The 14,750-nt window shown below is 44.6% G+C and overlaps 1 protein-coding gene across 2 annotated transcripts in view; it reads right to left on the minus strand.

Annotated features, from left to right (window-relative positions):
- ints10 (integrator complex subunit 10) overlaps positions 1–14,750 on the minus strand; it is a 66,212-nt gene that overhangs the window by 24,699 nt on the left and 26,763 nt on the right. For both annotated transcript variants that reach the window (XM_079530788.1, XM_079530787.1), the window contains exons 9-12: positions 14,149–14,318; positions 9,033–9,172; positions 4,736–4,892; positions 3,131–3,213 (exon numbers count right to left, since the gene is read on the minus strand). In XM_079530788.1, the coding sequence (XP_079386914.1) occupies positions 3,131–3,213; positions 4,736–4,892; positions 9,033–9,172; positions 14,149–14,318 (550 nt within the window). The remainder of the gene's footprint in view (positions 1–3,130; positions 3,214–4,735; positions 4,893–9,032; positions 9,173–14,148; positions 14,319–14,750) is intronic.

Here is a 14,750-nt window from a genome sequence, read left to right on the forward strand (position 1 = left end):
CTGTCCCATATTCTGTTCTCTGCTTATTCAATACAGCTCGCTATATACGGACTGAGGCAGAAAGTCATGTAAACCTTTTATTTACAGTTTGGTCTGTAAACTTCTACTGTAATAATACAAATCACACCCCTGTGAAGTGAGCGTTGCAACTGTTCTGTACTTATTCACTACAGCTCGCTATATACGGACTGAGACAGAGTTCTCTACAACTGTAGAGAAGAGTTGCACCGCTCACTTCACAGGGGTGTGATTTTTATTATTACTACAGTAGAAGTTTTTTTCTTATGAAAGCAGAGAGTCTTCTGTTTCATACGGTATATAGTATTTATATGTCGCTATAGGCCTTATTTTGTGAATATTGAGGAGTTCACGTCCATGTCTTCTCTGAAGTTATCTGGTGGGCACAAGCTGCATTCAATAACCAATTACTGTCTAACTGTACATGGGATCAATGTTTACTCTTTTCCTCGTAAAAGTACACATTCAGGGCTTTCATTCGGTGTACAGGATGTATAGGATATTTATTGGGTTCAATTTTATATCTGCCTGTCAAAATGTATTTTTTTAATTGAAGTGGACAAGTTCAGCTTTCTTTTGATGTATGCGTGTGATTCTCGCTATAAGAGAACATTTTGCTGTGGGCCCCCGAACAAGGCCTTTGTGCAATGTTAAACGGTAGCAACATCCAAATAGGCCTGCTGAGATCTTGTAGCAATCAAAGTGTTAATATAGTGGCTCCGTTAAAAACCAAAAAGAAATGCAACTCCAAAATAACACCTTGGATAAATGAGCATACACGCTCACTTAAGACACACTGTCGCAGAACAGAGCGTGTCTGGAGAAAAAATAAAAACACGATCAATCTAGAGACTATTAAGATCTCAACAGCTACCTACAACAGAGCTTTGCGCTTGGCTAGGCAGGCATATTTCTCGGCCATCATTGTTAAGAACAAGAAAAATGCAAAAGTACTATTTTCCACTATTGAACGTGTACTTAACCCTCCCCAGTCTTACAAGCAATCATTTCCCGCCTCTACTGCTAAGTGCAACGAGTTTGCATCCTTTTTTAATGCCAAAATCATTAACATTCGAGCTGGCATCATAAATGTAGCTGCTGCAAACACAGCAAATGGTGCCTCGCTTGTTCGCCCTAGGGGAAGCCTGGCGTCTTTCCATACAGTCGAGGAAGAGGAACTCCGCAAAACCATAATGCAGATGTCCTCATCCACATGTTCACTGGACGGTATTCCCACCCCTTTCCTCAAAGAGGTGCTAGAGTGTGTACTTGGAGAAATCCTGCAAATTGTAAACAGCTCCTTACAATCAGGCATCTTTCCTGACTCACTGAAGACGGCTGTAGTTAAGCCACTACTTAAGAAAAATAACCTTGATCCCTCTGTGTTGGGAAATTACAGACCAATTTCCAATCTCCCTTTTCTGGGCAAGGTAATAGAAAAAATCATCTTTCTCCAACTAGACATTTTTCTGCAGAACAATAATATACATAATACATTTCAATCCGGTTTCAGAAAAGGGCACAGCACTGAAACGGCACTTGTAAAAGTAATCAATGATCTCAGGGTATCCGCCGACAAGAAACATGTGTCGGGTCTACTACTCCTGGACTTAACGGCCGCTTTCGATACAATTGATCACTCAATTTTAATACAACGTCTCGAGCACTTGATAGGCCTCTCAGGCACGGCCTTATCCTGGTTCTCCTCATACTTATCAGGAAGAAGCTATTTTGTCAGCCTAGCCGACTTTGTATCGGACACGCACAATATTGATTCCGGTATTCCACAGGGCTCAATCCTTGGTCCTCTATTGTTCTCCCTCTATATATTGCCGCTGGGAGAACTCATTAGCGCCCTCGGAGTGAATTAACACTTCTATGCGGACGATACGCAGCTGTATCTTTCCGTAGCCCCTGATGACCCCTCTGCCCTTGACCCACTGCTATCCTGTCTGTCCAACATTAAATGCTGGATGAGTGAGAACTTTCTCCAACTGAACGAGGATAAGACAGAAGTTCTTATAATTGGCTCTAATGAGCAAAAATAATTGATAAAAAATAAACTCGGTAACCTAAATGTAGGAAGTAAGTCGACAGTAAACAACCTAGGGGTTATTATCGATTCAGATCTGAATTTTAATGCGCACATTAATCAAGCTACCAAGACAGCTTTCTTTCATCTTCGAAACATCGCACGTATAAGAGCATATTTATCTTTAGATGATGCTAAAACATTGGTCCATGCTTTTACTCCAGTTTTACACTCCCGGTGGTTTTTAGGATTGATTTTAAAATTATTTTACTTGTTTATAAATCCCTAAACGGTCTTGCACCCTCATACCTCCGCGAATGCCTACCCAGATACGTTCCTAACCGCCCCCTCAGGTCCTCCACTGCTGGCCTGCTTGAAGTGCCTAAAAAAATGTCTACAAAAAAATATGGTGAGGCAGCCTTCTGCTTCTATGGGCCTACAGCCTGGAATCGACTTCCATTTCAACTTAGACACGCACCCTCTGTAGACATTTTTAAAGCTCAACTCAAGACTCACCTTTTTACTCTTGCTTTTAATTGAGTTTTAGTTTTAGTTGAGTTCTCTATTCTGACCTTTTGCGGTGTGCTTTGTTTCTCGTCCATCTATGTTTTTATGCTTTTTTTTTGTTGTTTGCTCTTTACCATTGTTTTATCCGTCTAACTGCTTGCCTGTGTTTTATTGCTATTTTTATGTACTGCCCTGTGAAGCACTTTGAGTTGCATTTATGTATGAAAGGTGCTATACAAATAAAGTTTATTATTATTATTATCAGTTTATTTAATGTTGTACATTATGTAATCTGCATTGTAAGGATCTGGGGAGTATCAGTTTATTTAATGTTGTACATTATGTAATCTGCATTGTAAGGATCTGGGGTGTTTCAGTCAGTTCAGTATTCACTTGATCATTGTTTCCAAATGTCGGTTTATTGTATTGTATTATCTGATCTAAGGTCAAAATGGGTTAAATAAAGAATCAATCAATCAATCAATCAATCAATCAATCAATCAATCATATACATGTATTACCTGGTAAATGATATTTATACATAAATTATTGATGTATTTATAAATTAATTACCTGGTAAATGATCATGTCTGTGAGGAATATTCTGAACCACAGCCAGCTGTCTGTTTTCCACGACGCACACATCTTCTTAAACTCTGTCAAAATAAAACACACGCCTTCAAAATAGAACACATATTCTTAGAGGGTGTTTGCTGAATTATGGTAGGTAATTTGGCCTGCAATTATTACAGCTACACCACACCATGTGTAGTCTGACAGCTACACCACACCATGTGTAGTCTGACATCTACACCACCCACACCCCATGGATGTGAGAATCATGCATCATGCAGACTAGAGACTGACATTTTGTCGGAACTCCCGCGGGTCACGGGATTCCCGCAGGATTCCCGCGGGATGGGATTAATATTTGTATTAATCCCGTGATCGGGACGGGACGGGAATGAACAAGAGCGTGCAGGAGCGTGAATGTCATTTTCAACTGGTCGCGCTGCCAACCAAAAGAACAGAAGCGCCCATCTTTGTTGTAGTCATCTTTCAGTGAGCCAACACTCTTTTGACTTGCGTCAGCAAGTCAAAATAACTACATACCCCAGCAGTGCTAATGCTTCCAGGCTCCGCTCCAACTGGGAGAGGATGAAAACTTCCTTCATGCAATCCAGTGGACGTTTCATAAAGTTTAATATGAAGACATCGCAGTGCGGCCGTGCATGATTCTGCATCGCGCCGGTGATGTGATTATAATCGATTATTTATAGCCAGATCATCCTGATGCATTTGTTTCCCCTGGCAGTGGCAACGTTGCAACTTGCAATTGTGATGCTGCGTTAGCTACATGCTAACGCTGTTACTGTTGGCACTTGCTTGGCTCCCTGAACAGCTGTCTGAGGCTGAGCGAATGTTCTACAATACATCGTCTCCCTTCTTTCTCCCAAACGAGTCCCATACACCAGTGGTTCCAAAACATTTTCATGTCAAGGACCCCTAAATCAACATTTATTAGCCCGCGGACCCCCATTTGAAAAGATGCCAGGGACCCCCATAAGAGAAGATCTGTATTACGTTTATTACTGTGTGTAAAAAATATTTATATTATGTTTTTATTGGCTATTATATATCTCAACAATTGACAAAGCACTTGTCAACAGTCAGAACTGTTCTTGGTTTTGTTTTAATATTATAATATTAATATTCATATATATATATGAATAGGATATACTGTATTTGGTAGTCAAAGTTAAATCCACCATTGCCCACTTTATTTTTATTTTTTTTATTGGTAGGCTATCTGTCTTGAGAAGCAGGACGAGATAGATAGATGGATAGATGGATAGATGAATAGATAGAATAACCTTTCCTAATGGAAAAAAAAACAGGAGCGGGAGTAATTTCGAGTGGGAGCGGGATGGGATTTAGTTTTTTACTCTGGCCCAGGATTGGGACAGGACAGGGTTTTTTCTGCAGGAGTGGGACAGGAGTGAAAATCCACTCCTGTGTCAGTCTCTAATGCAGACCAGTAGGGTCATAAAGGTTAAAGGTCGTACCAGTGTCCAGTGCATCATGGGAGGGTCATAGTGTAAAGGTAAAAGGTCGTACCAGTGTCCAGTGCATCATGGGAGCTCAGTAGGGTCATAGTGTAAAGGTCAAAGGTCGTACCAGTGTCCAGTGCATCATGGGAGCTCAGTATCTCCCAGCTCTCCCTGGCCGTTCGGAACGCCTCCAGAGTCTCTGACCATCCTGGCATCTCCGTCCTGTTGACCACGATGTGTCGACCCCCACGACCTTTACCCTGTGGGTCCTCGTCATCTGAGCTCTGAGCGCACGCACACACGCACGCACGCACACACAAGATAATACATGAATTCAAATACAGACGTCCTCCCAAGAAAACACACACTGAGGTTGGGAGATATGCCCCAGAATCACCAATCAGCTGTCATCTGCCCCAGAATCACCAATCAGCTGTCATCTGCCCCAGAATCACCAATCAGCTGTCATCTGCCCCAGAATCACCAATCAGCTGCCATCTACCCCAGAATCACCAATCAGCTGCCATCTACCCCAGAATCACCAATCAGCTGTCATCTACCCCAGAATCACCAATCAGCTGTCATCTACCCCAGAATCACCAATCAGCTGTCATCTACCCAGAATCACCAATCAGCTGTCATCTACCCCAGAATCACCAATAAGCTGTCATCTACCCCAGAATCACCAATCAGCTGCCATCTACCCCAGAATCACCAATCAGCTGTCATCTGCCCCAGAATCACCAATCAGCTGTCATCTGCCCCAGAATCACCAATCAGCTGTCATCTACCCCAGAATCACCAATCAGCTGTCATCTGCCCCAGAATCACCAATCAGCTGCCATCTACCCCAGAATCACCAATCAGCTGTCATCTACCCAGAATCACCAATCAGCTGTCATCTACCCCAGAATCACCAATCAGCTGTCATCTACCCCAGAATCACCAATCAGCTGTCATCTGCCCCAGAATCACCAATCAGCTGTCATCTACCCCAGAATCACCAATCAGCTGTCATCTACCCCAGAATCACCAATCAGCTGTCATCTACCCCAGAATCACCAATCAGCTGTCATCTGCCCCAGAATCACCAATCAGCTGCCATCTACCCCAGAATCACCAATCAGCTGTCATCTGCCCCAGAATCACCAATCAGCTGTCATCTACCCCAGAATCACAAATCAGCTGTCATCTACCCCAGAATCACCAATCAGCTGCCATCTGCCCCAGAATCACCAATCAGCTGCCATCTACCCCAGAATCACCAATCAGCTGCCATCTACCCCAGAATCACCAATCAGCTGTCATCTACCCCAGAATCACCAATCAGCTGTCATCTACCCCAGAATCACCAATCAGCTGTCATCTACCCCAGAATCACCAATCAGCTGCCATCTACCCCAGAATCACCAATCAGCTGTCATCTACCCCAGAATCACCAATCAGCTGTCATCTACCCCAGAATCACCAATCAGCTGTCATCTACCCCAGAATCACCAATCAGCTGTCATCTGCCCCAGAATCACCAATCAGCTGCCATCTACCCCAGAATCACCAATCAGCTGTCATCTACCCAGAATCACCAATCAGCTGTCATCTGCCCCAGAATCACCAATCAGCTGTCATCTACCCCAGAATCACCAATCAGCTTCCATCTACCCCAGAATCACCAATCAGCTTCCATCTACCCCAGAATCACCAATCAGCTGTCATCTACCCCAGAATCACCAATCAGCTTCCATCTACCCCAGAATCACCAATCAGCTTCCATCTACCCCAGAATCACCAATCAGCTGTCATCTACCCCAGAATCACCAATCAGCTGTCATCTACCCCAGAATCACCAATCAGCTGTCATCTGCCCCAGAATCACCAATCAGCTGACATCTACCCCAGAATCACCAATCAGCTGTCATCTACCCCAGAATCACCTGTCATCTGCCCGAGAATCACCAATCAGCTTCCATCTACCCCAGAATCACCTGTCATCTGCCCGAGAATCACCAATCAGCTTCCATCTACCCCAGAATCACCAATCAGCTGTCATCTGCCCCAGAATCACCAATCAGCTGACATCTACCCCAGAATCACCAATCAGCTGTCATCTGCCCCAGAATCACCAATCAGCTGCCATCTACCCCAGAATCACCAATCAGCTGTCATCTGCCCCAGAATCACCAATCAGCTGTCATCTGCCCCAGAATCACCAATCAGCTGTCATCTACCCCAGAATCACCAATCAGCTGTCATCTACCCCAGAATCACAAATCAGCTGCCATCTACCCCAGAATCACCAATCAGCTGTCATCTACCCCAGAATCACCAATCAGCTGTCATCTACCCCAGAATCACCAATCAGCTGTCATCTACCCCAGAATCACCAATCAGCTGCCATCTACCCCAGAATCACCAATCAGCTGTCATCTACCCCAGAATCACCAATCAGCTGTCATCTACCCCAGAATCACCAATCAGCTGTCATCTACCCCAGAATCACCAATCAGCTGTCATCTACCCCAGAATCACCAATCAGCTGTCATCTGCCCCAGAATCACCAATCAGCTGCCATCTACCCCAGAATCACCAATCAGCTGTCATCTACCCAGAATCACCAATCAGCTGTCATCTACCCCAGAATCACCAATCAGCTGTCATCTACCCCAGAATCACCAATCAGCTGTCATCTGCCCCAGAATCACCAATCAGCTGACATCTACCCCAGAATCACCAATCAGCTGTCATCTACCCCAGAATCACCAATCAGCTGTCATCTACCCCAGAATCACCAATCAGCTGTCATCTGCCCCAGAATCACCAATCAGCTGACATCTACCCCAGAATCACCAATCAGCTGTCATCTACCCCAGAATCACCAATCAGCTGTCATCTACCCCAGAATCACCAATCAGCTGTCATCTGCCCCAGAATCACCAATCAGCTGACATCTACCCCAGAATCACCAATCAGCTGTCATCTACCCCAGAATCACCAATCAGCTGTCATCTACCCCAGAATCACCAATCAGCTGTCATCTACCCCAGAATCAGCTGTCATCTACCCCAGAATCACCAATCAGCTGTCATCTACCCCAGAATCACCAATCAGCTGTCATCTACCCCAGAATCACCTGTCATCTACCCCAGAATCACCAATCAGCTGTCATCTACCCCAGAATCACCAATCAGCTGTCATCTACCCCAGAATCACCAATCAGCTTCCATCTACCCCAGAATCACCAATCAGCTGTCATCTACCCCAGAATCACCAATCAGCTGTCATCTACCCCAGAATCACCTGTCATCTACCCCAGAATCACCAATCAGCTGTCATCTACCCCAGAATCACCAATCAGCTGCCATCTACCCAGAATCACCAATCAGCTTCCATCTACCCCAGAATCACCAATCAGCTGCCATCTACCCCAGAATCACCAATCAGCTGTCATCTACCCCAGAATCAGCTGTCATCTACCCCAGAATCACCAATCAGCTGCCATCTACCCCAGAATCACCAATCAGCTGTCATCTACCCCAGAATCACCAATCAGCTGTCATCTACCCCAGAATCACCAATCAGCTGTCATCTGCCGCAGAATCACCAATCAGCTGTCATCTGCCCCAGAATCACCAATCAGCTGTCATCTGCCCCAGAATCACCAATCAGCTGTCATCTACCCCAGAATCACCAATCAGCTGCCATCTACCCCAGAATCACCAATCAGCTGTCATCTGCCCCAGAATCACCAATCAGCTGTCATCTACCCCAGAATCACCAATCAGCTGCCATCTACCCCAGAATCACCAATCAGCTGCCATCTACCCCAGAATCACCAATCAGCTGTCATCTACCCCAGAATCACCAATCAGCTGTCATCTACCCCAGAATCACCAATCAGCTGCCATCTACCCCAGAATCACCAATCAGCTGTCATCTACCCCAGAATCACCAATCAGCTGTCATCTACCCCAGAATCACCAATCAGCTGTCATCTGCCCCAGAATCACCAATCAGCTGTCATCTGCCCCAGAATCACCAATCAGCTGTCATCTACCCCAGAATCACCAATCAGCTGCCATCTACCCCAGAATCACCAATCAGCTGTCATCTACCCCAGAATCACCAATCAGCTGTCATCTGCCCCAGAATCACCAATCAGCTGCCATCTACCCCAGAATCACCAATCAGCTGTCGGAATCACATTCCAAATCCATTCCATTCCAAATGATTGACAGGTGAATATAAACATAAGCTGACACAGTTTTACAGCAGAAGTTGAGCAACCAGTTTGAGACCAGAAACAAACTGATGTCATATTGATGTTGTTTTGTACACGCACGCACGCACGCACGCACGCACGCACGCACGCACGCACGCACGCACGCACGCACGCACGCACGCACGCACGCACGCACGCACGCACTCACCATGGTCTTCTCTCTCCCGTCGGCCAGTTTCCGTTTCTTGTGTCCGTGTTTGGCTCCGCCTCCTCCTCGCTCCTCCAGGTCGTTATAGACCCAGCTGAGGTCCTCTAGAAGGATCCACGGACCGCATGTTGGACCTCCTCCTAAACATATATAACAACATATAGGTTATAAACATATACAAATATATATAAACATATAGGTTATAAATATATAACAACATATGTTATAAACATATATAAATATATACATATAGGTTATAAACATATATTAACAGGTAACAGGTACGGTCAGCCCTTTTCCATCTCGCCCCACTACTCTACCTAGCTGTAAATAACAGGTACGGTCGCCCCTTTTCCACCTCGCCCCACTACTCTACCTAGCTGTAAATAACAGGTACGGTCGCCCCTTTTCCACCTCGCCCCACTACTCTACCTAGCTGTAAATAACAGGTACGGTCAGCCCTTTTCCACCTCGCCCCACTACTCTACCTAGCTGTAAATAACAGGTACGGTCAGCCCTTTTCCACCTCGCCCCACTACTCTACCTAGCTGTAAATAACAGGTACGGTCAGCCCTTTTCCACCCTGCCCCACTACTCTACCTAGCTGTAAATAACAGGTACGGTTAGCCCTTTTCCATCTCGCCCCACTACTCTACCTAGCTGTAAATAACAGGTACGGTCAGCCCTTTTCCATCTCGCCCCACTACTCTACCTAGCTGTAAATAACAGGTACGGTCAGCCCTTTTCCACCTCGCCCCACTACTCTACCTAGCTGTAAATAACAGGTACGGTCGCCCCTTTTCCACCTCGCCCCACTACTCTACCTAGCTGTAAATAACAGGTACGGTCGCCCCTTTTCCACCTCGCCCCACTACTCTACCTAGCTGTAAATAACAGGTACGGTCAGCCCTTTTCCACCTCGCCCCACTACTCTACCTAGCTGTAAATAACAGGTACGGTCAGCCCTTTTCCACCTCGCCCCACTACTCTACCTAGCTGTAAATAACAGGTACGGTCAGCCCTTTTCCATCTCGCCCCACTACTCTACCTAGCTGTAAATAACAGGTACGGTCAGCCCTTTTCCACCTCGCCCCACTACTCTACCTAGCTGTAAATAACAGGTACGGTTAGCCCTTTTCCATCTCGCCCCACTACTCTACCTAGCTGTAAATAACAGGTACGGTCAGCCCTTTTCCACCTCGCCCCACTACTCTACCTAGCTGTAAATAACAGGTACGGTCAGCCCTTTTCCACCTCGCCCCACTACTCTACCTAGCTGTAAATAACAGGTACGGTCAGCCCTTTTCCATCTCGCCCCACTACTCTACCTAGCTGTAAATAACAGGTACGGTTAGCCCTTTTCCACCTCGCCCCACTTCTCTACCTAGCTGTAAATAACAAACATAATTCATGTTGGTGATTATATAAAACATAAATTTATCATTGTTAAGTTCACTCTGTATATCCACGGGCATAATAGCATGATGATGTCATTACAAAACATGGGCTACATGGAAGAAATGTGATTAATAAAACGAAATGAACTGCTAGAAGGTCCTAAATTAACTTAATTAATCAGTCACCGTCTCTGTGACATGTTGTTCTTTCTAAATTGTACAGAGTATAGAGATCGACTACTATACAATCAAATAAATCTGTATACAAGATAATTCACCTCCTTTATGTAAGGGATAATGTCTGGCTATGTGGTCGTTGTAGGGAGATAATTCACCTCCTTTATATAAGGGATAATGTCTGGCTAGCTGGTCGTTGTAGGGAGATAATTCACCTCCTGTATGTAAGTGATAATGTCTGGCTAGGTGGTCGTTGTAGGGAAATAATTCACCTCCTTTATGTAAGGGATAATGTCTGGCTAGCTGGTCGTTGTAGGGAGATAATTCACCTCCTTTATGTAAGGGATAATGTCTGGCTAGCTGGTCGTTGTAGGGAGATAATTCACCTCCTTTATGTAAGTGATAATGTCTGGCTAGGTGGTCGTTGTAGGGAGATAATTCACCTCCTTTATGTAAGGGATAATGTCTGGCTAGGTGGTCGTTGTAGGGAGATAATTCACCTCCTTTATGTAAGGGATAATGTCTGGCTAGGTGGTCGTTGTAGGGAGATAATTCACCTCCTTTATGTAAGGGATAATGTCTGGCTAGGTGGTCGTTGTAGGGAGATAATTCACCTCCTTTATGTAAGGGATAATGTCTGGCTAGGTGGTCATTGTAGGGAGATAATTTACCTCCTTTATGTAAGGGATAATGTCTGGCTAGCTGGTCGTTGTAGGGAGATAATTCACCTCCTTTATGTAAGGGATAATGTCTGGCTAGCTGGTCGTTGTAGGGAGATAATTCACCTCCTTTATGTAAGTGATAATGTCTGGCTAGGTGGTCGTTGTAGGGAGATAATTCACCTCCTTTATGTAAGGGATAATGTCTGGCTAGGTGGTCGTTGTAGGGAGATAATTCACCTCCTTTATGTAAGGGATAATGTCTGGCTAGGTGGTCGTTGTAGGGAGATAATTCACCTCCTTTATGTAAGGGATAATGTCTGGTTAGGTGGTCGTTGTAGGGAGATAATTCACCTCCTTTATGTAAGGGATAATGTCTGGCTAGGTGGTCGTTGTAGGGAGATAATTCACCTCCTTTATGTAAGGGATAATGTCTGGCAAGGTGGTCGTTGTAGGGAGATAATTCACCTCCTTTATGTAAGGGATAATGTCTGGCTAGGTGGTCGTTGTAGGGAGATAATTCACCTCCTTTATGTAAGGGATAATGTCTGGCTAGCCGGTCGTTGTAGGGAGATAATTCACCTCCTTTATGTAAGGGATAATGTCTGGCTAGGTGGTCGTTGTAGGGAGATAATTCACCTCCTTTATGTAAGGGATAATGTCTGGCTAGGTGGTCGTTGTAGGGAGATAATTCACCTCCTTTATGTAAGGGATAATGTCTGGCTAGCCGGTCGTTGTAGGGAGATAATTCACCTCCTTTATGTAAGGGATAATGTCTGGCTAGGTGGTCGTTGTAGGGAGATAATTCACCTCCTTTATGTAAGGGATAATGTCTGGCTAGGTGGTCGTTGTAGGGAGATAATTTACCTCCTTTATGTAAGGGATAATGTCTGGCTAGCTGGTCGTTGTAGGGAGATAATTCACCTCCTTTATGTAAGGGATAATGTCTGGCTAGCTGGTCGTTGTAGGGAGATAATTCACCTCCTTTATGTAAGTGATAATGTCTGGCTAGGTGGTCGTTGTAGGGAGATAATTCACCTCCTTTATGTAAGGGATAATGTCTGGCTAGGTGGTCGTTGTAGGGAGATAATTCACCTCCTTTATGTAAGGGATAATGTCTGGCTAGGTGGTCGTTGTAGGGAGATAATTCACCTCCTTTATGTAAGGGATAATGTCTGGTTAGGTGGTCGTTGTAGGGAGATAATTCACCTCCTTTATGTAAGGGATAATGTCTGGCTAGGTGGTCGTTGTAGGGAGATAATTCACCTCCTTTATGTAAGGGATAATGTCTGGCAAGGTGGTCGTTGTAGGGAGATAATTCACCTCCTTTATGTAAGGGATAATGTCTGGCTAGGTGGTCGTTGTAGGGAGATAATTCACCTCCTTTATGTAAGGGATAATGTCTGGCTAGCCGGTCGTTGTAGGGAGATAATTCACCTCCTTTATGTAAGGGATAATGTCTGGCTAGGTGGTCGTTGTAGGGAGATAATTCACCTCCTTTATGTAAGGGATAATGTCTGGCTAGGTGGTCGTTGTAGGGAGATAATTCACCTCCTTTATGTAAGGGATAATGTCTGGCTAGCCGGTCGTTGTAGGGAGATAATTCACCTCCTTTATGTAAGGGATAATGTCTGGCTAGGTGGTCGTTGTAGGGAGATAATTCACCTCCTTTATGTAAGGGATAATGTCTGGCTAGGTGGTCGTTGTAGGGAGATAATTCACCTCCTTTATGTAAGGGATAATGTCTGGCTAGGTGGTCGTTGTAGGGAGATAATTCACCTCCTTTATGTAAGGGATAATGTCTGGCTAGGTGGTCGTTGTAGGGAGATAATTCACCTCCTTTATGTAAGGGATAATGTCTGGCTAGCTGGTCGTTGTAGGGAGATAATTCACCTCCTTTATGTAAGGGATAATGTCTGGCTAGGTGGTCGTTGTAGGGAGATAATTCACCTCCTTTATGTAAGGGATAATGTCTGGCTAGCCGGTCGTTGTAGGGAGATAATTCACCTCCTTTATGTAAGGGATAATGTCTGGCTAGCTGGTTGTTGTAGGGAGATAATTCACCTCCTTTATGTAAGGGATAATGTCTGGCTAGGTGGTCGTTGTAGGGAGATAATTCACCTCCTTTATGTAAGGGATAATGTCTGGCTAGGTGGTCGTTGTAGGGAGATAATTCACCTCCTTTATGTAAGGGATAATGTCTGGCTAGGTGGTCGTTGTAGGGAGATAATTCACCTCCTTTATGTAAGGGATAATGTCTGGCTAGGTGGTCGTTGTAGGGAGATAATTCACCTCCTTTATGTAAGGGATAATGTCTGGCTAGCTGGTCGTTGTAGGGAGATAATTCACCTCCTTTATGTAAGGGATAATGTCTGGCTAGCTGGTCATTGTAGGGAGATAATTCACCTCCTTTATGTAAGGGATAATGTCTGGCTAGGTGGTCGTTGTAGGGAGATAATTCACCTCCTTTATGTAAGGGATAATGTCTGGCTAGCTGGTCATTGTAGGGAGATAATTCACCGACAGGGAGTTTAACCACCGAGACGATCACAATGACCACCTAGCCAGATATTATCTCGCATGGCTACCTAAATTAATAAATTGACCCAAAACACGCGATTGACGCGATTGACCAATCAGAATCAAGCATTCAACCAAGCCATGTAATAAATGAAAATAAGGTCCTGAGAACAACAAGGTCTGACCTGAGAACAACAAGGTCTGACCTGAGAACAACAAGGTCTGACCTGAGAACAACAAGGTCTGACCTGAGAACAGTGTAAGGTCTGACCTGAGAACAGTGTAAGGTCTGACCTGAGAACAGTGTAAGGTCTGACCTGAGAACAGTGTAAGGTCTGACCTGAGAACAGTGTAAGGTCTGACCTGAGAACAGTGCCGGTTGGACAGAAGACACGTAGAGGAATGCGCTGCGGAACAGGACCAGAGCAGCACAGATGACCACCTGGTGGCAGCAGTGAGTCCTGGTGTCTCCCTCCAGGCTGGGCAGGTACCGCCCCAGATCCTTCACCACGTTTAACATCTCACCGTACGACCTAAAACACGCGCACGCACGCACGCGCACACAGACACGCACACACGCACACACAGTAGCATCAGGCAGGTAGAAACACAACTACATAAACATGAAATAAAGATTGTATTTGAGTCCGAGTCGAATCTATTGATTGATTGATTGAAGTATTTATCAAAAGTTTGCAGAATTACAGTACATTTCAAGCACAACTCAATACAAAGACTGTTAACTGTGGACGACACCATAAAGCATTACACTTGTTTACAAGAGGGTCCACCTTTTCACGTACAAATATACACTTCTATAAATATACACTTCTATAAATATACACTTCTATAAATATACACTTCTATAAATATACATAAATATACACTTCTATAAATATACACTTCTATAAATATACATAAATATACACTTCTATAAATATACACTTCTATAAATATACACTTCT

This window comes from Electrona antarctica, assembly GCF_951216825.1.
Source record: "Electrona antarctica genome assembly, contig: scaffold_73, whole genome shotgun sequence".
Lineage (NCBI taxonomy): Eukaryota > Metazoa > Chordata > Actinopteri > Myctophiformes > Myctophidae > Electrona > Electrona antarctica.